General features: G+C 39.9%; 1 protein-coding gene across 1 annotated transcript in view; it reads right to left on the minus strand.

Moving 5' to 3' along the window:
* Positions 1–26,170, minus strand: part of LRP6 (LDL receptor related protein 6) — a 131,686-nt gene that overhangs the window by 52,433 nt on the left and 53,083 nt on the right. The window contains exons 3-6 of the mRNA XM_064461640.1: positions 22,637–22,834; positions 10,055–10,251; positions 9,182–9,313; positions 6–402 (exon numbers count right to left, since the gene is read on the minus strand). Of these exons, the coding sequence (XP_064317710.1) occupies positions 6–402; positions 9,182–9,313; positions 10,055–10,251; positions 22,637–22,834 (924 nt within the window). The remainder of the gene's footprint in view (positions 1–5; positions 403–9,181; positions 9,314–10,054; positions 10,252–22,636; positions 22,835–26,170) is intronic.

The following is a 26,170-nucleotide window of genomic DNA, read 5'->3' on the forward strand; positions in this document are numbered from 1 at the left end:
CTCACCCAACCATGGGATCCAGCACAATAGCTCTGGGTTCTTCCAGGTCTTCTGATATCAAGATTTTTCTCATGGTCCCATTAAGCCTTGTAACTTCAATACGGTCTGTGCCAGTGTCAGTCCAATACAGATTTCGGGCAACCCAGTCCACAGCAATGCCATCAGGATGTGCGATCTGTGCTGTGACAACAAACTGACTACCTGACCCATCGATGAACGAGCGGCGGATGGCCCTAACTTCATCATCGGTCCAATAGATGTATCCTTCCAGAGGATCAAAGTCAATGGCAATGGCATGACGGATGTCCTCCAGTGGCAAAACAATGTCTGTAAAATCTGGGGTGTCTAAGGAAATTCGCCTCAAATCTGTCCGGCGGGCTAGAAGCAGCAGTTCAGTGGCACCTACATGACCAAGGCAAAAACACAGCCATCTTACAAACACTATATAGTAAGCCTGTAAATCGCGAACCTGATTCTGCACCATTTGGTACAAGCTAGTCTAGCTACCTTGATTTCACAGGACCTAACCAACCTGATGGGCACCAGCAGAGAGTTCGACTAGAAGGCTTCAAATGTGAGGTTATTCTTCTGCAGAGGACAGATCTGTTTATAGAGAAAATTCAGTGGTCGCTTCCTTGTCCAAAATGTATTATGTTGGAGATGGTTTTTATCCCTATCATTCCCTCCAAAGTCACTGAAATAGATACACAGTGACTATGCTGCTATTTTATGCAAATCAACAGATGGCCTGCAGCCTCTTAGATGAAAAATTAATTATATAAATAATTTACTGACTGTTTGCTGTTGTTGGTATAGGGGACAACCATGACAAACAAGTTGCATGTTTCAACAACACCCTTAGAAGGGGAAAAATGTAACACAGAATGTCACAAGTAAATCTCCTTTGAGAAACTCCTATCAGAGGAATCTGATTTGGGTACTGACAACTGTCCAGTGACCACGTGAAGAAGGAGGGCTGTCAGCTTCTCCCATATTTGTTGAGAACAAGCTTATTGAATAAATGAAGATAAATAACAGTGCATCTTACAAAGTCATTTTGAGCTGAAGTGTACAAAAGCCTTTCTGGCTTTTAGGTCAAAAGTCAGAATCACAATACGTAATTAAGATCAGCTTGCACTGTGGAAGGTGTTTTCAGGTAGGGCAACAGAAGCTGTTTCAGCGTAATGAAGGATAAACAAGCACCACACCCCATTCCAATTAAATTGGCTTATCAGTTTGGAGTCTAAGGGAGATAAGAGCAGCTCAGGCCTCAGGGAAGCCTGAGCTAAGGTGAAAAATGTGCGTATCCTGAATGCAGGGAAAGTGTGTTGCAATGGCTCTCCTCAAACAGCGAGAGGAAAGGGTTTGGCAAGGCCTGACTGTAGGTATGAGGATAGAAGGGCGGGCAGAAGGGGGGGAGGGGGGAGAGCAGACAGGGAAGGTTTGGGAAAATAAATGCATCAAGACTGCAGTGAAAAAGAGCCATCGCCAAGCCACATTCTGTCCATGTCTTGATCTTGATCTTATAGAGGTATAAATAGGGGCTAGAAGACTAAAAGAGCAAAAACTAAAGAAAGCAGGTCGCTGATTAAAAAAGAATTTTGGTGTCTGATGCCAAATTTATTTTTAAAAAAGTCAGTAGTTGTTGGTGCTAGATGAAACCTCACTGCATGCCAAACTTTGGAGATATGCCAAAGCAGCCGCTGCTTCATTTACAGCAAGTTTAACACGTTAAAAATATCTAAGACACTTCACAGTGCTGCAAGAAACAGCACCTTTCAACAACTGAAGTTGAGATTATTATTACAAGTGTTCCTGATTCGTAGTCCAGAAGAGATTAAGATCAGCTTTGGGATCCTCTGTCCTGAAACACCTTGTCTTCAGAAACACATGTACACACTACTCAATTGTTCTTCTAGTGAATAACTCCTATGCATTAATTAATATCAGGAAGGGGGAACCTGTAATTACATGTCTATGCATCCTTCAAAATAATGTAAAGCATGTGACATAGTAAATGGAAAACAGGCAAGTTAGTAAGATTTTTTTAAATATAATTACAGAAGCAAAAAATATTGTCACAGCAGTCTATATGTACATCTGTATTTATTTCTACTAAATATATCAAACAATTAAGCATCAAGATCCAAGCAGTCAGCTGCATTATGGTGATATAAAGTATTAATACATAACTAACCCCAAGTATTTAGGTTCAAGTAAGAAAGAAATCTCTGGTTCTTTTTTACCAACTTCACAGTCATCTAACCCAATTACCTTTTAAGCAAAACTATTAAAATCGTATTTAAAAAACTCAGAATAATAATACCTTTTTTGCATTACTGAGTAAAACTAAGGTTGAGCAAATGCACTAACCTCAGATTTCTAAACAGTTAGAAAGCTACATATAGTCTACCATATACAGAAAAACTTCAAGGCATAATTTAAAAATAATTTGTGTGCTCTAGCTGAAGTTGACATTCATTTTGAAGAACCACTGCCAGGTCCCCAGAAAGACTCAGTTGAGAACAACCATGCCTTTGCTGATACTCACCCTTAAAATTGACCAATTTTCCAATCCTCAAAGATGACTCATTTCAACAGCTTCAGTATCCTGCTTTTGGGTTGCAACACTGCTGTTTAGCCAAATAACCCACTGTGTCTAAATTTTAATTCAGCATTGGGAAATGACTGGCTTTCAACTAACCTATGTTGCACTCTGGACCCCTGAGCTAAGAATTTAATGGTCTTTATTCTGGGGGCTTGGCTAACATTCCAGTCCCCACTAAAACACCACCCCCTACCCCTCCAATGAAGCAATAAAAAGTTTAAAGCTTACTTTAGAGCTATTACCAAACCATTTGCAAACTGACACCTCAGCTGCTTAAGTTAGATCACCAGTCATTCTGGTCAGGAAGAAGAAACTGAGTAGCAGAGAAGCATCTCACCTGAAGATAGATTGAGGGAAAGATCACTCTGAACGCCTTCAGAAGGCTGTCCTGACAATAGCAAAAATAGCAAATGCAAGAGCTGGGCACATTTATGGACTGATCCCATTACCACCTTGACAGCAGTCAAGAAAAAGAGGTGGTCTCAAAACTAAAACAATTCACACTTGTGGCAAACACCAGCTGTACAAAGTTTACCTGGCTAAGCACTGATCACCGCTCAGCCTGCTCAAGGTACTCAAGGTTTCCAAGATATAACAGGATCAATTTTGTTCAATTCTCTTCCAAAGACCAGTTACAATGCAAAAGCTAAAAGTGACAGCAGGATCTCCAAATGTCTTCACTCTGCCCTCCAAGATAAATCCTGCCTCTAATGATGAGCGTGGTGAAGAATATCATGGGTATGAAATCATATTTCAAAAAAAAAAAAAAAAAAAAAAAGAATGAAAAGGCAGGAAAAGACAATGCAGGTTGCATGCCAGCATCATTTCCCCCCCCAATTTATCAGCACTTCCTGGAAGTCTGGAATGAGCCATGAACATATAAAACACCTCAAATGCTTTAAAAAGTTCCATCAAGGCTTCAACCAGAGCTCTGACCCCAGCAGCCAGACCTGCAGCAGTTTTTCCTCTAGACACCTCAGACTGCACATACAAGGTTGAAGCGGCCTAGATGAACACACAGGAGACCTGGAGCGAAGTTTACTGCCCACGCTGCTGTCTTCTAACTACTTGCTATCTCTGCTGCACCCAACATAAGCATGCCTGTATACACAAGCGCATCTCAAATAAAGCGCTGGATTCGAGGGCACAGGCTACCAGGTACGCTGGGCTGGGTGCTCACAGCCTTCAAACCGCGGTGCACAGAGTTCCAGGCAAAGTTGCAGGCAGAGTATGCATACAGTTGCCCTAAATTTAAGTCAGGTCCTTCTGCTTACCCCCCATGATGATCTCCCACACAATCCTAAGTGATCTTAGTAACCCATAACTTATTTAAAAACAAACAAACAAACAAACAAAACCACCAAACCCTCCCAAACTATTCAAATTGGGGACCAAGTTCAAGATTCTTTTTAGCAGTGCCTCAAGGCATGGGGTATTCAGGATGGTTAGCAATTTTTCTAAAAATCAAGTCCCTTACTTAAGATGTCTAAATATGGACATAAAAAGCTTTACTTCAGACTCCTTTTTGAGAGCTTTAGCCTACTTTTACTAAGCACTTGGAAAGCTGGGATTACAAGCTCACGTATGGTGCATTACATTAGTCCTGGAACTAATACTTTCCTCAAAAAGTCACCATTAAAAAAATCAAAATAATTTAAATCTATGTGCTAGCTGAAGTTATGGGAAGGGGGAAAAATGGGTAAACAGAGCAAGCATGCAGATACAAGCAATGGTGTAGCTTTGAAGTCCAGTGTCCAGCGCCCTGCCCTGCCCTGCTAACCTTTACAGTTAATTACATCGTCTCAATGATATACAGGCTACAGTCATTTGTAAGTTATTGAACTTAAAAACCATCAGCAGTTGCTGAGGCTAGCACAGCTACACAGACACATGCTTCAGAATTCATACATAAGAGGTGCTAGGCCTAGGACACATAATGCATTCTCTGTATCTGAGAAATCAAGACTGTTAATACATCCTCGATAGAATTACCACACATTTGACAAATATTTTTTACCTAAATGCCTTTCCTCAGTTGTAAAGTCACTCTTGTCAGAGAGCCCTTTATACTACAATACAAACAAGATTTTTTCATCTAGACAACCTCAACCTTAAAACTACCAAGTCAAAAGGACATGTATCTGAAAATAATCGTATACTTTCTTCTTTCCTTTAAAAGAAACTAAAGAATTAGGGGGTTAAATTAGCATCTTGATCTGTGCAGTCAGATCAGGATTCTGGCTATTCCCAACAAAGCAAATTTCCCACTGGGCAGACTTAAATTGCAAAAGGAAGTGCAAATTTCTGATTACTGCCCCCAGGCCTACAAAGGAAATAGGATGTGAGCGTCCACGGGCAAAATAAAGCCTCTTTTCCTGGAAGAGAACAGAATGGCGAAAGCAAGGCTGAAATGGAAGTCTGAAGCAGTGCTTTTTCTTCATGAGGAAACTGGCATCTCCTTGCTCAGCTGAAATCACCACTGGTTTTCTCAGTACAAACCACACATCTGTATTGGTAGTGGCAAATGCGGGAAATATGTAAAACTCACTACAGGCAAAGACAGAAGCTGAGCACATGGACAGGGAGATCTTTGAGCACTAATAAGAATGCAACTCCAGTGAGAAACTCATAAGATAAACCTAAATTTTCTTATAAAAATGACTATCAAACAGGTAATTTAAATATAGCACTGCCAAAATCAGAACAGCAGTGCCTATAATACTGAAAAACAGAAATCCGAATATGTCCTGCAGAAGAGGACAATAAATTACCAAGAATATTACAATAGTAGGTAAAAGCTCCCTGGTAGAAGTGCCTATGTGCTCAGACAGGACTCTTCCCTTTGGACATTACTGACTGAGGAATAGCTGGCCCATGAAAACTGCTTATTCAGCCTGTCCCTTCTTTCTTGGAGACGAATTTACAAACTTTCACCTAGACAATGGGGGAGCTAAGAGCTTGCTATAAAGCCCACATCTCAGTGAAATAACTGTTTTGTTTTTTAAGAGGATTAGAAATTAAGACATGAACAACCAGCCAGTATTATCAGTTATTAGAAAAATAGTTCATTTTATTCCAAATTATCAGCCTTTCCTGAAACACTATGGACAAGTGTTTCTAAATGGGGGGGAGGGACTGTATTATATTCATAGCTCTCACAAGAAATGGCAAAAGTCCTCTAAGGTGTGGTAAAAAAAAACAACAAAAAAACCTACAAAAACCAGAGAAACTAGCACTAGGAGAAAGGGGAGGGAGGAAAAGATTTCCTATAAACCAAGATTATTCAAAAATGCTAGGTTGCCATGGAAACTGCTCAGGGAGGGTCAGCCAGCCTCACCTTTGGCTGCAAGGATCATCTGTCAATGCCAAAGCACTGCAAACACCACAAATACACACTCAAAATTCACCCCACAAAATCTTTCCGGTCCAGGCCAGTGCTCTCATCAGCACAGCATGAAATGCAGTTCTCTCCTCAAAGAGGCTCCTTTCAGCATGAAACAATTCTGTTTAGGAACCAGTCTGATTTTAGTCTACTGCTAGAAGACAAAACAGTCTTAAAGAAGAGAAACTCAGCCTCATTTTCCACCTTTCTTGACCTGTAAGTCATTCCCCCTCCTTCCTCTCCCAGAAGCCATATATATGTTCCAATTGCAAATAGAGATGTAATCATTCGGTGTTTCAGTCTATTGAGGCATAATAGATATATACTGAAATGATCCAAGGTAAAAACATTCACTTCTCAGGGTTCAGCTCTATTTTCACAGCAGATATAGTAAACAGGCAAGTACAAAGGGAAAAAAACAACCCAAGAAACCAAACCCAAGCCGCCCTCCCCCCACCCCAAATACCTGAAAAAAAAAGAAAATAAATTTACTTCCCTGGGGTCACTGAGCAGCCTAAGAAAGGAAGTCAACACACAAACACATACAGATTTATGTATCAAAATCTGGTCTGTGCCTAGTCTGGCTCTGTTTGACTGCCATGCCCTCCTCCCTTCCCCAAATCAATAATTGCATCCTTCACAAACAGGAGAAGAAATTCCAGTAAATCTCTGCCTTGAAGAGCTCTGGAAAGTTGTAAGTCACTCGCAAAGGCCCTAAAAGCCTACTGCCTACACCTCTCTTCAGTGAGAGGAGTGAAAAAACAGCCAAAAATATTTCATTATTTTGGGGTAAGCTCAGGTCTAAATGGTGAACTTGTCACCGAAATCGGGAATAAGAGTTTATTCCCGATTTTGGTGACAAACCTTGAAGCTTCCTCACGCTCCTCCCAGAAGTGAGCTCTGCATGGGATTATTGAAGTTAAGTGAAACCAATGGATCTGATGCATAGTTTGAGTAGGTTGTTTCACTTGGGTTACGCGCTAACTCGTTTCTAAGTCCAAGAAGCAGTGGCATGCACCACTCATTGAGGTAAACAAACACAGACTCAATGTCTCTTCCCCCTCCCCACCCATTTTTCTCCTGGAAAAGGGAGGGGCAGAGCATTTTGGAAAGATGTAATAGCAGAATGGTGGTTAAATATGCAACATTATGTTAACAAGAGTAAGATAAATAAATGTTCTTCTATAAAGTTTTTTGCATACAGATGGACAATATGCTGTAGTAAATGGGTTAACAAAATTTCTGATTAAATGGGAGTTATATTTTGTGAGCCAAATATACCTTATGGCTGACTGGGAACATAAGATTTGGCTTCTCATGTTCAGGGAGTGGGAGTAAAGAGCAACAGGTATAAATTCTGAGACTTAATGAATGGCTGAAAAAAGTGAAATGATGATTTTGAGTATCTCTGCATGAGAAATCCTTTTAATAAGGTTTGGGTTGTTTTTGTTTTTTTTTTTTGAGGGGGGTGTTTGGGTTTTTTTGTTTGTTTTGGTTTTGTTTTGTTTTTAATACCATCCCTCTACTTGCCTTTGGTAATTTACTTTGATACACTAGAAAGGTGCCATTCAGCATGGGGCAGTTAACCTGTGTGGTAGGTTACCTCTATGAGGACATGGGGCTGAACGTGAGCAGAGAAGCAGGCGCTTCTGTGATACAATGATGTGTTCCTTGGAACACAGCATGCAGGGAGCAAAAACATACAGCCCCTCTTGCCTGAAGTCCCTGGCCCTTTTCCTATCAGCAGTAAGTCAAAGGGAAGCAGTTTCCCTCTCGATCTCTCCAGGGCTCGTTCCAGCTGTTGTCCTGAAGTACTTCAGCCACTGCTGCCTCACCTTTCTACCCCTGCTTGGCAAGTGACCAAACCTTCACTGCTCCCCATCCCCCACATGGATATTTCGCACAGCTCCGCCTTTGGAAACATACCTGTATTGGTTAACAACTGCATTAGTTACCTGCTGCCACACAGGAGTTTATCTATGCATATCAAATATTTTTTTAGAAGTACATGAATTTATGTCACATTCTAACTAAATTTGACGAACCCAGTGCAGTATTATTAAAGCTTGTTCCTTGTACTGACAGAAATGGAAGAAAAACATCTTGTGCATGTATTGGTAAATTCTTACAAACAATCCTGCAAGGCTAATCTGGGAGCTGCTTTTGAGTTTTTCACATAAAAGCAGCAATTTATTTTAACAAGGTTCACACAGACACAAATAGCCACACAAAAATAATCAGCAGAGAGCATGAAATAGCATGAAATTAAACACTGAACACTAGCTGACAAGCCCAGAAGAATTTCTAAATCATAAAATGAAAGTTTAACAAAAAATATTTCTATATACATTTTATTTAGTCTATTTACAGTAAATTCTGCTGTATCTTTCTGTTTTCTCCTCCATTTACCTTTGTCATAGAGATGATCTGCATAAAAGATGGTTATTTATGAGTAAGCTAATTATCTCCCAATGTTTATTTTGATCCTGTTAATGTATTACAGCAACCACAGCACAATGTCACAAGACCTATACTTACATAATATAACAACTTAAAATCATATACATTAGCCCACAATGAGAACTTACTACAAGCAGTTTGGGGTGAGCGCTAGCAGCCCTAAGTCTCGATCACATCTTGGGTTTTAAGGCTGAAACACTTTCAACACCTCTAAAAACCATGACATTTTTTCAGTTCCCATATACAGATGTAGGTGCCTAACTTTATGCTTGCAAACTGAAACACATTCCAGGTGTATGGGTGTATAATAAACAGACATCAGATCTTAAAAAAAAACAAAAAAACAAAACCAAAATTGTTTTCATTGTACAATCCTACCAGCTAACTATTCATGAAAAATAATGTTAGAAACATTTTAGAGACAACAGAGGAGGTAGGTATCATTTTCTCTAAGAAAAGGGAACAACAGAATCCCCAAAAAACTTGCAGGGAATTAGTGACAGAGACAGAACTGCAACCTAAATTTTGTAACTGGAGGTAACTTGCTCTTCAGCAGGCTTTTTGAAAAGCAGAGGGCATTTTCCAATCACTTTTATCTGTACTGCAAAAGCATGCATGATTTCACAGTTTTACACCCCTAATATGCATATATGGTGAAACTGGAAGAACCCCTCTCCCTCCAAAAATTACTTTGTGCTTAATCTAAAAGGATTTTAAAAAACAAAGCCTACCATCTTTGCAGGTCTTTCCATTCTCAAGAAGTTTCACACCAGTGGGACATGCACACTGATAAGAGGGCTTGGTGGGAGACATCAAACACAAGTGGGAGCAGCCACCATTATTAATTCCACATGGGTTTGTAGCTGTTAAACATAAATCACACAGATTAATGCTTCTGATAACGAATGACCTCATCTCATGTGTTAAGACACATACGGCATTGGAGTGGTAGAATCAGTGGCAGCAACACAGATTAAAGGAGGAAATGATAAACACAGAACAAGAAAAAATTAATTCCAAGTGTTGAGTAGTGGGGTATTTATGGTACCAAAATGCATGGATGTTGAACGTTTCCCTTTCTTGGGGAAGTAGCACATAGCTCTAAACAAGAGCCTTGTTTCAGCTCTGCCCTTCTCATTTTCACAGACTATTCAGCATGTCAGTGCTGAATGTATAGTATGTTGTATATACAAAAACAAAGCACACACAGTAAATTAACACAATGGTTAAGACAGTGGTTATTGCACAGAGCTAGTCTTGCTTAATATTATCTGCCAAATGAAGACTACTTTCCATTCAGGAACTACTACTTGGAAAAAATAAAAATACCATGTTGCCTAAAGTTACGGCACATGAAACAGAAAAAGGAATACAACAACAGGATAAATGTGGCAGGCAGAAAAAAAGCAAGAGATGGTTTTTTGCACTTAAAAATCAATGTAGAGAAAATTTGGTTTCTCTTTGGGTCTTTTCCCAATCTCTGCACTGGAAAAATATCATCATGACGTGAGTGAAGCCACCCACTGCCATACAGAAAGACTAATTAGGATTTTTGCAAATCAGTTCCAACTTGCAGTTAAAAAAAAGAAAGCAAGAGAGCTTACCATTTGGCTGCCTCTTTTGGCTGAAAGCATGGATATCCATGGGAGAGAAGATGTTGGAATGTATCTCACGCAGGTCCTCCCCAGAGTACTTGCTGCAGGCCAAGATCGAATGCGTGTTCCAGTCAGTCCAGTACAATGTGTCCCCAAACAGCGTCAAAGCAAAAGGATGTGGAAGGGAGCCTTTAACCACTGCTTGCCTAATAGAGCACAGGAAAGAAAATGAATGCTCAAACACAATTCATGCTACTGTTCTGTTTGAACATAGCTTTTGTGAAAAGACATTTTACAGTGCAAGTACTGTTGATCAAAACTTTCTGTTTATTTATGGGCAACAAATATAGTGCACCCAGTCTTGGGAATGACATGGGGGAACAACAGAGGAGTCCTATTTCCAGGCTGCCTACTGATGCTGAGGTGGCCAAGAGGTGCCAACTGAAATCCTTACTTAGGTCTGTGGCTATTTCTTAGCACCCTTTTAACACTTAATACCTGTGGGGCTCTATGTCACCATCCACAAGTAGGGAGGATGCCAGCTGATTTTATGCAAGTCTGACTGCTACCTGCTGACTTATGACCTCCACCATTTTCAGCTTCAGCAGGTTTCAAAACGAGACAGCATTTGGTCAATTAGGAGTTTATCCATCTCTTCCAGTTTCGCTCTTTTGAACCATCAGAAAAATACTCTAATGGCAAATAGTTTCACTATAAAGAAATTCTAAAAGTTACTTTTCATGATTCATTATTATGATAATTATTAAGCTATTGTTTTTATTATAAGAACTGACATTAAACAGAGTTCTACTGATCTTCTGCCATGGTAGTGGTATCGTTTCTGAGCAAACTGGGTCACCGCCTGTTTCCAGCTTCATAAACAAAATTAAAGAGTATACCCATATATTTTATGTATATATACAAACCCATGCTCATTAGCCATCACAAAAATGCAGCACAAACATTGCTGAAGACAGTTTTTCCAGGTTCTTGTGATGTAGAGACTAATTATCTGTACCCAGGTTCCTCAGAACTGTCATTAACTAGCTCAATTCTTACAGGTATTTTATTCAGAATCACAGAAAAACTTAGGATGGAGAGGACACTGGAGGTCATCTGGACCGACACCCTGCTCAGAGCAGGGCCACACAAGTACCATTTACACAGGCGCTTCTCCCCACCTCCTTTCTTAACTGTGTGGGTGCACATCCGTTCTCATGTACGCAAGCTCCCACTGAACAGTGGAGATCACCATCCCTCTCCCAGACTGAAAGCTTAAGTGACTGACACACAGCTCTACTATGCCTTCAGGTATAGGGTACACTATGAACACCAGCCTCTCAATTTTCTTCTTGCAGGGAAGAGAGGCATTAGCTATATATTTACTGAGAAAACACACCCACACTATATATATCACTTTTGCAAAGAAGTTGGTAAATGAAGTGGTTCAGTAGAGGAGACAAATACCCTTATTTTTCAAATATTTTCTGTTAAAATGTAACAGAATAGTATATTAAAGCAAGAAACTTGAAGGTGTCTTCTGCCAATGATTCTGAGTACAAAGAGACTGCAGTCATTACCACTCTTTCACCTTAGCTTCTGGAAAAAGATGCATTACCCTTTAAAGCTTCTATTTTTTTCTGCTCCTGAGAAAAACACATACACTCCCTTACTTGTCACTCTAATGCTCCAATTCTACACCAGAAAAAAATTTCTATTTCTTGATATTTTGCACTCGAAACTAGGACATACTATCTTTTCTTTCTTATCTCTGTCTGGAGTCAGGTATATATTTGCTTCTAATTAAATGCACCAACTAAGCATCTTACAAAAGACTATTGTAATATAGTTTACAGCTGAAACCTACCAGCCAAACAGTGAAGGCAAAATGACACAACATATTCCCGTACCAAGAATAAAGGCATTCTCATTCTGTAAACATTTTTACCAACCCCACACCCAAACCCTAAATGCCTTCAGATTTGAATAATTTTAGTTTATAGCAGGCTTGGAGGCTAAGTCTTCATGACAAATTTATGATATTTGTCATATGGGACGGAAGCAATATAAGTCCAAAGCCCTCACTATGACCAAACTTGCACCAAAGACAGCATTCCCATGCACAAGGGAAGCTGCATTTCTCTGAAGCATTCTGACTATCTTGCAATTCACTTAAAGAAAAATGACAGGATTTTTAAATGCCATACAGTACCCACCACTCCTGGTGCAAATATATCTTTGAGTACAATAGACTCTGTTAGACATGCTCAACTTTCAGACAACCATCTATTCATATGACAGTGCATAGGGTGAACTGTGACCCTTATTTAAACCAGCCCATATCTGGGCTGATTCAGGAGCACTTCATTTGACTGCACCATCAGCCACAGCCTTGAAGCGATTACTCTTAAACTTCTATAATTTGCCTCAGCAGATATAAGGTACTGTCACATGAAAACGGCTTTGGGCCCAAATACCACAGCATATATTTCTTGCATCTCGTCAAGATGAGTATTACCAGTATAACACATACTCCATATCCCATGTTTCCAGCAAGCCATTACAAGGTGATAGCTCACTTCCAATCAGCATAACCAGCAGGGCTTTCTTTCCCCTCTGAACATACTCCACAGGCCACACTATCAGCCTTGCTGAACAGCAGCCACACAACGCGTGTCAGCACAGAAGCAATGGCTTAGCAGCACCAAATGAGCCTCCACAGCCTAATGAGGATGCGGGGGAAAGGACTGGAGAGCCCAAGGTGCTAAAAAAACAGGAAAAGGAAGGTGAGAGGGAGCAAGAAAAGACCTTTTGATGGCTGCCATGAAGCAGTTATGCTTTAGCATGATCTGCATTAAGAACTGCAGAGCTCTGGTTTTGGTGGGTGAGAAGAGGGGTCCTGACTTCTGCCTTGATCGATTATGCATTCAATATACCCGGGTGCATGAAGGGGACCAGAACATCACCCCTAGTACTCAAGTGCTGCACATGGTTGACAGGAGCAGGCGCGTCCCACCTACAGTGCGTTTCACAAGCACCCACGCGGGGTCAGGGAGCAGCCAGGTCTCCACATTTCTGGCCTCTGACCCGGGTACCAGGTACAGCTCTGCAGGTGTAATTGGACTGACACAACCTGACCAGCTCCTTTGTGGCAACTACCTTCAGCCTCTACATTAACAGCCCAGGCTTGATTGGAACAAGCAATACAACAGCAAAAAGCACTACATCCTATTATCCTTCACTAAGCTCTTCAGTTCCTGCAAACTGCTGTACTCATATCATTCGTCTCGTTAAAAAGAGACACAAGATATGATGAGAAAGTAAGAGATGAGGATACGGAGTAATGTTATTCCTTCACAAGACATCTCTAGGGCTACAGCAACATGCAAGTTGGCTATGTATTAGATGGCACTAAGCTCACGCTAACTTCAATAACCTTCCCTGTGCCAGGCATATAATCACACAAATTTGCCTTAAAATGATGTTGATTTACATTTAAAACATCACCATCTCTACTCTGTTTAGTTGCCTGGGAAGGAAATGTAGATGGTGACAGCAGAGAAGGAAGGTGGGATGAGAAAGAAAGAAATTAGCAGTTTCCACAGAAATTAAATTCCATCTGTGCTGTGTATCGCAATTTCCTAAATACAACTATTTATAGTATCATCATGGTAATCAGAGATGCAATTACAATAAAAACTTGTTAAAGAGTTTTCTACTGCCTGACGAAAACATAGATCCAGTTTAAACACATTCACCTTTGTTCTATTCTTATTCTGTTAGAGGCCTGTGAAATACTTTGTGAAGATAAGGAAACAAATAATAAACAAGTTAAAGCAGGCATTACAAAAGGGACTACTGAACTCTGAAATGAAATACATACATGAAAATTCATAGACAATCTATCTAGCTTCATACTAACAATGACAAAAAAAGCTCCTGCTTCAGGATAATATGCACTGCAGACAGACTAAATTAATCTGAAATAAAAATTAACAGTAAAAATGGCCAAAAGATTAAAATCCTATCCTTTACCACAATCAGGATTTCCTCAGTCTGCCTTTATTTCTTTTTCAGCTAATATTAGCATTCAAATCCAAAGCTAGCTGTGAAATTTAAGAATTCTTCACAAAGAAAGCCACCAAAAATCAAGATAATACAAAGTATCATCAGAATTATTTTTCCATAGAATTTTAACATATAATGTTTTACATTTATGCATAATAGCACTTCTCCATAAAAACAAACAAGCAAACACTTTCCATTAACCAAATCCCTCCTATTCTGGCTGCATTACAGTTCTCTAGTTTCTGCAGAAGACCTGCAGAAAACCTGGGGTACTTTAGACACCCTGGCCTGTACATCTCTAAACCATTAACATTCTAGCTTCATAGTAGCGAAACTCCTTTCAAGTGACCTCTGAGGCTGCCTGCACTCAATCTCCAGGGCAGGGTGCAAGAATTTTCACATTTATGTTTCTATCCATTTCTCCAGTGTCCCTCTGGAAGATCCCGTACCTATTACCTTCTCCTAGGCCATCACCTCCTAGGCCATCAGAAAGGAAGGGGCAGGGGGGGAATCTACTGTTGTATCAGTCGTTGCAATCCCATTTCAGATACAACTGTGAAGACTAGGAAAAATAAAGGTAATTCATCTTAATAATTCATACTTAATACTATGGCAAGATTTACCATATTGGCATCCAATGACAATATAATATTAAGAGCTGGAAATTCATACCAACTAGATGTAAAAGCTTTCTGATTGGTCTATATATTGTTGAAAAAGTCTTTAAGGGATGCCCATATCTGCATTTACTGAATTTTATTTTCCTTTTTATGCTATACCAGATCAATGTGCAGTTAAAGATACCTGGGGGCTACATTCTTATCAGGTCTTTTTTTTTTTTCTCTTGGTACAAGAAAAACAAAACAGAAAGTTGTTTTGCAGCAACTAGCATCACATCTTCCTTCATGAAGGATTAGAAATGTAAAGACCCATCTTCTGAACCTTGTTTTTCGTGCCCATCATGTTAAAGAAAGCATATAACAGACAGGCTTGTATGAAGCAAATTATAATATTTTACACAAAATGTTTCTCTCCACCTACAGATGACTTAATGCCTGAGCATCCAGGAAGTTGCAAGAATTACACAGCCTCAACTTGTGACAATGTGAAATAATAGCAAATGGCCAAAGCACTGAGAGTATGAATCCTGCACACCATCAGATAAAGCAGGATGAAGGACCAACAGACAACTGTATAAGACCACACCAAAGATGCAACAAGGAGGGCAGGGAGCTCTGGTTCCCTCAGAAGCTTACAAGGTTTCCTCTCCTGACAACCTAACAAAAATGTTTGCACAGCAAATTTGGAAAACTAAGCTGGATTTTTACCATGAATGCTTGTTCAGGTATTCCTATCAGAATATAAGCCTGGTTCTAATTTTCAGAGAAAGTAAACAGGAAACACAACTTGTGGGATATAAAACTGTCTTTTAAAATAAAAATATTTTTCTCTTTTGCCCCTTTAAAGCCACCATTGCCATGTGTGTTTCCAGAAAGTATGCATAACAAATAACAGGTCTAACAATGACGTTTCAAATCCCACCTTCCATGAAAGTCTGAAAAAGTCCATCAGAATTAAAACCGTGTTTGAGAAATGAAGTCATTCTGCAGGTCATTTCTCAGGCAAACACCATCATGACACGCAGTGTAGATGAAAGGCCTCTGGCAAGAGGGGAGGAGACTAGGAAGCCAGCAGGAGGAGATGTTGTTGGAGTTTGGAAGGAAGGTGCACCAGTAGATCCACTGACTGCAGAATGGTCTATGTGCTTCCAAACCCAAAGCTGCTCTTCCTTTGCTTTCAGCAAGGCTGTGATGCTGAACTAACTCTCCATTTGCCGTCTTGGAAGCACTACTGATGAGCTGCTCCATTCATCTACCTGAGCTAATCACCTTATACTACATATTTTCATTTAAAGTGTACAAATATGCAGAGACCTGTGACCTAGTGACTCTAGCTATATACAGTATGTGTATCACACACAGTCAACTACAGACATTTTGAAGCTCCACCTTTCCAGCATTTTATTTCAGAAGCACCTGGGGGAAGAACAAAAAAATTCACCCTAGCCCAGTGTCCAAACAATCTAATTAATTCTTCTTACGCAGGCTTCTCTAGCTGTTTTAATTAGGGCACTACTCATCTTCTGCACTGGCACGCAATGTGTTGGTGAGGTGTTGAAAGACGGTTTTCACCATAGACTGGTTCCTCTTCACTGCTTGAGGGTATTGAGCATTTTTATCTCACAAAAATACACACAGATATCCACAGAATGCAGTATTCTATACCTTGCACATAATGTCATATATTGTACACATTATACACAAATAATGAAAAAGAAACTCTTCTAAAATGCAGGGACAGAGTATTTTTAGTGTTTCATCAATCTGTAACTAATCATCTGGCAGACAGACATGAGCTGATGCTTGAAAACAGAAACTAGAAAAATCAATGCTCAAGTGCAAACTTAAGACATTCACCTCCTCGCAAGAGCTTCACAGCTTTCTGACAGTTGCTGAAAGTATGTTTTCTTACAGTGGCCTCAAAACCCATCTCATTAGCACAAACACTTCCTGGGGGACCTTGTAAGTGCACTTCCCTTCAGCCAGTAACGTGTTAACTTATTAATTAGAACTGCTGCTGCAGGGTAAAGGAAGAGAAAATTAATTCAAGAGCTGCCTTAGCAGGCCAACCTATCTCGGGTACTCTACTCACAGGAGAGCTGCCTGCAATTCAGTTTTGTTTAATTAGTCCCACAAAAAGCAACTGTTCACTCTGATAAGAGCAGGGCGAGAGCTGAAAAAAACAAAACCATCTCTTCTATGCACCAATTTAATTTTTTAATTATTACATTCTGACATGAAAAACTGTTCGTTGCTTTCACTGGCAAAGCAAGGGCATTAGTCATCAACTTCCACGCTCTTCCCCTTTATTCTAATGAGTCCATCACTGGAGTAGCTTGGGCTAATAAGTCCCAGGGCTAGCAGGTAACAAATAATACATCCTTGTAAAATTTGCTGTAGAGGTCTTCTCCTGAATTTATGACTCTACCAGATATTTACTGAGTGCTACTGCCTGCACTGTCATGCTGCTTACTAGTTTTGATGCAGAGGCTCACAGACTCCAAAGGAAGCTTATCTAGCTCCTGTCCAAAGAGGTGGGGGCGGGGATATAAAATCAAGGCTTCCTTTGTCTGTCCCCCTCCACATTCCTCCTACCTGCCTGCTTTACTCTTCCACCATCCAGACCCCTGCAAGCAAGAAGTGAAGCATCCACGCATATCAATGCCCTTCTCTGACACATAAACCTTTAAATTTTAATTCTTGTGTAGTGCCAGGTGTAGATACATGATAGTCAGATTAGAGGAATAAAAAGACAAAAGTAGTTATGGATTTCTTACAGATTTAGAAATATGCCAAGAATGTTTCCCTTTCACTCATTCCAAATTTTAGACCACTGAGGTCTGAACCTCAATACTTTAATACTGTCAGTGACACTAATTAAAATCTTTTCCTATTTACGTTGTATTCTCTCTCACCATCCAAACCACAAAGCAGTTTTCTTTTAACTGTTTGAAATTATTTTTTGATATAAAGATGTTAGTTCCTGCTAAATACTTCTCACTTCCCCAAAGCAATTAAAACTCATGTCATCCTGCTTTACATGAAACTTTTACAATAATATATCTACTACAGACTCTTTCCCACCTCATGTTATGCAACACTAAAAAACTTGAAAGATCAAATCTTTTCTCATCTGCTTCCTTTGCTAAAAGTTACCAAAACTATTCAGATCTAGAACATCCTATTTTTATGAAGCTGCATGTCTTTCAATAACTCAATTGCCCCTTTCATTTCTTCAATAGCTCCAGCTTCCAGAAGCATAGATATTTTCCCAGACACGTTGATAGTAGGTAAAGCAGTAGAAAAACAAGTAGCACTTCCCAATGATAAACAAAAAAATCTGGTTTAATCATGAGAAATTTAGATAGTAACAAAAACATTAAACTTACTTTCTAAATATAAAACAGCAGGTAGAAAAATGGACTGAATATCAACAACAAATCACTAAAGCTAGCAGTTTCTAAATAAGCCAGAAGTCTGTTTTAAGTTAGATTATGCACTCGATAATGATCTTGTCCTCCCCTATTCTTAACTCTTAAGGAATATTATTCTAAGAGGTAGCCCTCTTAAACGGGAATTTTAAAAGTCGTGGTGGAAAATACTTGGCCTCATCACACAATGCCATCTTTTCACATGGAAACAAGGGTATTTTATCATTCTAGCTGTGTCTGTATAGTATCCATCTCCTCCAACTCCATACCTGAGCCAGTTTTGGCTAGGATAGAGTAGATTTTCTTCATAGTAGCTGGTATGGGGCTATGTTTTGGATTTGTGCCGAAAACACTGTTGATAACACAGGGATGTTTTCGTTACTGCTGAGCAGTGCTCACACAGAGTCAAGGTCTTTTCTGCTCCTCACCCCACACCACCAGCGAGTAGGCTGGGGGTGCACAAGAAGCTGAAAGGGGACACAGCCAGGACAGCTGACCCCAACTGACCAAAGGGATATTCCATACCATATGATGTCATGCCCAGTATATAGAGCTGAGGAAAGAAGGAGGAAGGGGGGGAACATTCAGAGCAATGGCATTTGTCTTCCCAAGGAACCATTACGCATGATGGAGCCCTGCTTTCCTGGAGATGGCTGAACACCTGCCTGCTGATGGGAAATAGTGAATGAATTCCTTGTTTTGCTTTGCTTGTGTGCGCAGCTTTTGCTTTACCTATTAAACTGTCTTTATCTCAACCCATGAGTTTTCTCACTCTTACCCTTCTGATTCTCTCCCCTGTCCCACTGGGAGGGAGTGAGGAAGCAAGCAGCTGTGTGGGGCTTAGCTGTCAACTGGGGTTAGATCATGACAACACCCAATGCATCTTGTATCTCTTAGCCAACCATTCAGTAAAGTAGGGATCATAAAAAGATTTTTACTTCTACGTTTTACAAGTTTTCCTTAAGAAACAGATGGCTGTGAAGATGCAAGCAACCCTAAACCTCCTGTATTTGACCCACCTGACAAGAGGCGCAGCTGAAATAAGCTGCTGAGGAACACTTTGTTGAGCTGCCAGACCCAGTGAGAGTACACTGGGACACAGAGAGGAGCAAGGGATAACCTTGGGTGCATTTGAGGGGTGGCAAGAAGGAGGGAGAAAAAAGCAGGGGGTGCATGTGTGTGCATATGCACAGGGCATAGGAAAGTACAGAGAGAAGCCAGAGGGATAAGTAGAAATCCTTCTAACCCCAGATGTTATTAGTTTTACTGTTCACAGAAAAAATTGGGTGGGTTTTTTTTGGGTCTTTTTTTTTTTTGGGTGGGGATGACTAGGAGAAAAGACTGAGGGCTTTGTGGGTTTTTGGTTTGAGTTCCTCTCCCTCCTTAAGATCTCAAGGGTTTTTGTTTTGTCTGCAGAATTAGAAATTGTCTTTTCTTTTTTAGTATTAGCAAATCAGTTATTGAAAAGATGAATAAAATAATTAAGAGCCAAAATACAGTATTACAGCTGTAAAATATCATATTGAGAAACATGAACTTGCTGAATGACTGAAAGACAGTATTTAACAACAACAAAAAAAAATCACTTTAGACAGCCCCAGAAGATCTTTTTTCTTAAGACAGGCAGAGGCTAAGAGGTCACAGCAGAGGAAAAAAATACATAAAACCCCATTGTAGAACAGCTTAACTTCTGCAATTCTTTCCTTTTTTTTCTCTCCTCCCAATGATGTAATTGCAAAGAATAAAAAACAAAACAAAAATGCCTGGATACAGATGTTGACTATTTGCTGAATCTTCAGAACTTTCCCACATGCCTAGGGAAAAACAGGTGCTGTTAGAAGTGGTGCATACTTCTGACTGCTTAAAGGGAAGTCATATGCGCTTTCCTCTCAAAAGATGATTTCCCTTTCTCCCCCTCAAATGGTAACATATTAGCATACTGCCATGAAAAGCTCTGATACTGAAACGTATCAGTTTAAAAAACAGAATCAACACGTTTAAAGTATTAGACTAATTGTTTTGTTTTCAATGAATTAGTAGAACTAAAAACCTAAATTACTTGTCTATACAGGTCTTTATTACAGGTTCCACCAATTCCAGAGAATTTACTCTGGAATGAGGTAACTGCTGGGACCCAGGCGACTTCAATTCTATGTCATGAGACAGCTGTTAGAAGCAGCTCTCTGCAGACAGACAAGGTTGATCAGCTCCTCACACCAAGACAGACCAGCACCTTCACAGCCTCATTTCTAGAATGAATCACTTCCAGGTTTGCCAAAGGCGGGCCAGAGACTCAACACCATTAAAATAAAAACAAAATACCGAACCTAAGTATATTTACACTGCTGTGCAACAGACCACCAGTCCGGGAAAAACTGCAAAGAAGTCTGTAGCAAAAGAAGATTGAAAATGCAGTAGAGCCAGCAGGAAACACTGAAGTAGCTCTGGAACTGGAAAGACTGGAGACACTAGATAAGACAGGGAGGTTTGTGCTCCATGGCAAAAACAGAAAGATAGATTTGGATGGTGGTGATGTTGATTTTTGATCAGTGGACACTTTTCAAGCAATTAAAGTTTCAAAAATCATCTCTACACCCTGCATAATTTTCCAGGGAGTGCTATCGAAAGCAGTACCATTTAATACAGCATCTAACACTCACTCTCTTCCTAGAAAGGCATCATCCAGACTGCAGTAGTGGTTGTTATGCTAAGGTGGCCCTTTTTCTCCCATATAAATAAAAGCGCACAAAAAGGAGTGACTTGAGAATAAAACAAGCAACCAAATTATCCTGTTGAACAAAGTCACCAAAGTGGATTTTAGGTGTGATCACATTGGTAGTCATTTGGAGTGGTATTTTCTTCTCACTGGCATTACTGTTTGGAGGGTGGGTTGTTTTGGTTTTGCTTTTTTCTGTCACTCCTACAGCAACTGTGAGCATTTCATATTTGTGTGAGAAATCCACATTTGGACTGCAATTTTTCAGGTGGCAAGCTGTCACACTAAGCCCCACGCGTGATTGCTTTCAGTCGAGATGACGCTTCAAAGTTCTGTTACACATCTGGTTTCGTGATCTCTCTATTCTTATCACAGGAGACATACATCATTATAAATAATTTTTAACAGAGGAAGAGATTTTAGGGTATTCCAGTCAACCAGCACAAGTTAAAAAAAATACTCAAGTTATTTTTGTAAATGACAATTGTTATCCCTTTCTCTCCATTACTTGAGAACTTGAAAGTATCACTAATGAAGTATTTCCCTCATTTTTAGTACTATTACGTTTTCTTTCTTATGAAATAAGCAGCAAATGAAGGACTACATCAAAATACATACCCATGTCTCCATGTTTTGAATTAACAAAGCTCGTTATAATATTCATATCCAAAGACACAAATTTAAAGCTGCATCCAACTCCTGTTACCTTCTATGAGCACAGTTACAAAAATACTGCATGAACTTTTGGTCTCACAACAGGCAGAATTTGAGAAGAAAATGCCATAACCTTTCAAACCAGTGTTACAAGAAACTCTGGACTTCAAAATAAATACCACAGGAAGAAAGTGGATACGTTTCATGCATGCTGCCTATGTTCCTACTCAAGTCCACACAAAGCACCCATCTTGTCAATATGATCGATTTCTTGATTTCTTTATGCCATGTTAATATTTGTGGTGAAAGAAGGGACAAGTCCCTAAGAGCTCAAAACGAAGAGCATAAGAAAGGATATTTCATGCCTGGATAAACCAGCTGAAGCATCACAAAAACTCGTAAGGCATAACCTCAAAAAAATCATATCTCTATATGATACCTTGGGCACAAGCTGATTCATTTGTCTCTACAAACAATACTTGTCAAAGCTATCTCATTTAACAAAGAGGGTCACTACCCAAATTAGGGGTAAACGCATACATGCAAAGTACGAGTTAGACCCTTAATTAAGAAGTAGCCATGACTGGATCAAAAAGAATTACAACATTGCTATAAAACTGTTAAAGGAAAACAGTCATTTTAGCATAGCTCTCTGTAAAGACTCTTTTCCACTAATTTCCCAGCCCCTAGTATTAAGGAAACAGAAATACTGGTATATGATGATCCAGTTTTTCAGATTATTTTCTGCATTTCTGAATACCACAGCAACAGAGCACAGAAGACTGATCGAGAAGGGACAATTTTGCTACGTAGCCTTACACAATTAAGAATGGGATTCAAGGATTTCTTTGTGGGACTGGTTCTGAGAAAAGACTTAGTGAGAGTTACAGGATACCCCAAAGAGGAGCACATGTTCACATGTTTGACTCCAGTGTTGGAAAGGGGAGGATGGGGAAGGATAAAAGTTTCTGATAGCACTAGTTTGCTTTAAATTTTGCTAGTGCTAGCATGACAATTCCCAGTAACAAAATTTATGATGTTGCTTAAGCAGCATCTTCTAAGAGCAGCACCGCATTACATACATCAGACAAAAACTTCTTACCGATGACTTCCATCCAGATTTGATCTGTGGATGAAATTCAGTTTAGCATCTGCCCAATAAAGTTTCTGTTCCTCATAATCCAGTGTCAGTCCATTTGGCCAATATATGTCTGTGTTGACTATAACGGAGCGGCTTGAACCATCCATCCCAGCACGTTCTATCTTTGGCACTTCTCCCCAATCTGTCCAATACATGAACCTATAATTGTTTTAAAAAGAGAAAAGACAAAAAAAGAAAACAATCACATATAGATCTACAACTGGAACACCAGATACAACTTTCAGTAAAGGCAAAGGTGCTTCCTGTTCTGCAGAAACAGTGTCTGTTGAGCTCTGTTCTACTGGGTAAGGTACACAGTCCTGTGAAACACAACAGAACAAAGTTACTTTACAAAAAGCTGAAGAAAAACAACTTAAGACAAACCCACAGTACTATGTCACGTTACACTTCCAGATGTCTGTTTCTTTCCTTGGGTCAAGTGTGAAAGTTGGGGATATCCAACAGATCTTGACAATAATCTCGCAATTCAACATCAAACAGCAAATATAGATATTACAGACTACCATAAAAGGGGAGATAGAAAAAGAAGAGGGGTAGATTTACAGTGGACATAGGAGTTGCATGCAAAGCAGTGAAGTGGATTTAATGGAAGATCAATTCATGTCCTTTCTTCCCCCCCCCCGAGAATTTCAGAGACAGGCACATAAGTCAACATGTTTAAAAGCACAGTTTGCACCCACTGACCAGGCAAAATCTTCTAAAACCAGGGAAGCAAGTTTTAAAACATGTTAGCACATGTTTAAACATTATTTAGCTAGTACTGGGGGGAGAGAAGTCACCTAGTTGCATTTAAGACTGAGGTGAAGCAAGGGAAACCACTTTATTATGGCTGGAGACTAGTGGGGGGTAAGAATATTTGTCCTTTTTCTGCAGGTGGTAGAAAATGGATTTGCTTTTGCAGGTTGTTAACAGAACGCATAACTAAACAGAAGTCACATTTAATATAAACAGATTAAACAAAGTGTGTCAATGAAGCTTGCTCTGTTTTGTTGTTGCAGCTGGGACAGAGAAGACGACTACTGTCCTAAATTGCTTCTCATAACCCCATGATAACTGCCAGCATACCTGCTTGTATCTGTGCTCCCTAACATGGCTCAGTCAAAACAATCCAGATTAGGAAAGATCTGAAGCCTTTAAACTAACCCAGATCATCACACAACCACAATATGTCACTATATGGTGCCCACATGTGAAGAGGCCTGGCCACCCATCCTTTAAAGAAAAACAAATGTGCAACACATTTAAGAAACATTTGCAGATGAAGTTATTCTTGGCAAAGATTTATGTTTTTATTTTAAAAAGTCAGGAAATTCCATGTCATATTTTTCCCCTTAATTCATGTCTACAGCATGTTTGTTTAAATGCACAGCTCTATCTGCGGACAGAAACGCAGCTGATTAACACAAATATTGCCCTATTCGATCCCAAGTGAGTCATTCTTTATAGAGCAGTGTTCCTGTCTTAAACACAGAGCGCAAATATCTGAAGAGAACATGTGAGTTTTCTGTAAGCATGAACAAGTGCTATAGAGAAACTGATTTTCCATCAGGAAGAAGGAAAAAACAAAGTAACTGTCAGATAGGTATCACAGTAGCAAGTCACCTTCTCAAGCTATGTATTAAGACAACTATATACTAAAAAAAAAAAAAGTAAAAAAAAGTCAGGCAATGTTTCACCAGTAAGCACGTGTGAGAAAGACGAGAGAAAAATAGAGATTTATTTAAACTTCTTTAAAAAGACCCTTCTTTGTCCCAGCTGTCAAAGACCTAGACTTCCAAATACTTCAAGGTTAATAGGTTTCAAGGCCCTGGCCACCCTGCTAGACCACTTTTTCAGGCTGAAACAGCTCATTAGTCGCTGTACAGCCTCATCTTCTTCCCTGTCTCCCTCTCACCTCTCATTGCATGCTGCAATTACTCAAGTGAAAACAGGTAAGGGTAGTCTGGAAACAAAGAAAAGCCTTCTTGGACTTCACAAAACCAGCCCTATTTCATTTGTCAGAGGAGCACACACGGACACAGAACTGGCTTTAAGATTCAGTAACATTTCCAATCAGCTCTGGTGACCTCTGCTCAGTTTCTCCAATAGTTTTTTTTACACTATCGCCTGTTTGTTTTCCTCCACCTGGCTTGAAAGCCTATGTGTTTTAATGTCTCCATTAAAGATCTTTGGAACCAGCCATGCTCCAGCCGATGGCATCAAGGGCTGTGCTTCACTTGGGAAGCCGGGCTTTTCATTGCTGGAAAATTAATGCAGATTACAGCTTGGTGACCATTTCTTTCAGCAAATTGCTTTTAAGCAACTTCTTGCAGATCTTTTTTGCTGCCAGTATAGGGCTTATATGGCTATGGAGGAAACTGGATTCAAGGAACAGGTCTGGGCTAAATATCAGTCATCAGTCTGAATGCATTCCAGCGCACAGCTCCATGACCACTTCCACTTGCACACAGGATGTAGGTTTCTATAGCTGCCTCAACCAGCACAGGTGCCAACAACAGTCACTTTCTTACTCAGAAAGTGTACTCAGGCCCTTTTCTGCAACAGCTAAGCAGGTACTGGGTATAGGCACCAGGTACAGGAGCATGAGGTTGATGGGAAGGACTGTGTAAGACAGCTGGAAGAAATGCCCCATCATAACCATGCTTTAGGTTAACTGCAACTGCTAAGAGGCAAGGTAGACCTGGCCAACTTCCAAGGGAGAGCGTGGGGAATGGACAGACTTGACTGCAAATTCCCATTACTGCAGAGGTCTTTCTATAAATTTTTCTACAGGGGTCTCAGATCCCTCTTCCAGGTAATATCAAACTGTTCACATATGTGTGCTGGTTCATCCTTTCTGGAAGGCTTACAGATTCTTGTTTCATTATATAATGGTTGGTTAGTAATCCATATGGAGACCATACAGAAAGGAACATACAGACTTACTGAACGATAGCAAGCCAGCCATACAGACAAGGTAAGAGTCATTCTCTTTCCTCCCCTTCCTCTTCAAAAACATTTAATTATTTCCATTTTAAAAACAAACCAACAAACAAACAAAAAAACCCCAACCAAACCAGCCACCACCAAAGCCACAGCATAGAGCAAAATATCTTGTGCTAAATTATGGCATTCAGATACCACCAGAAGACCACTGTTCTGTTTGCCTCTCTTCCCACCTAGTTATAACTTGCTAAAAATTTTAAATCCAGGAATCAATATTTTAATTCTAACGCAGAAGAGGAGAAAATAAAATTTAAAATTAAAATCTATGCTACCCTTTGAATTTTAAGAAAAAACCATATGTTCACAGCATGTGTACTGTACAGTGGTACAGGCGTAGAACTGGGCTCAATGCTGGGCAGTCTCAAATCCATAAGATACCAAGGGCAACATACAGACATGCTGTAACTGACTTCAGCAAGCCTGCTTGGGTCCAGAAACAGGAATGCTTTCTCATACTTCTTAACTTTGGCTGATAGTACTGTTCTTCCA

The sequence above is a fragment of the Phalacrocorax carbo genome, chromosome 1 (genome assembly GCF_963921805.1).
Source record: "Phalacrocorax carbo chromosome 1, bPhaCar2.1, whole genome shotgun sequence".
Classification (NCBI taxonomy): Eukaryota; Metazoa; Chordata; class Aves; order Suliformes; family Phalacrocoracidae; genus Phalacrocorax; species Phalacrocorax carbo.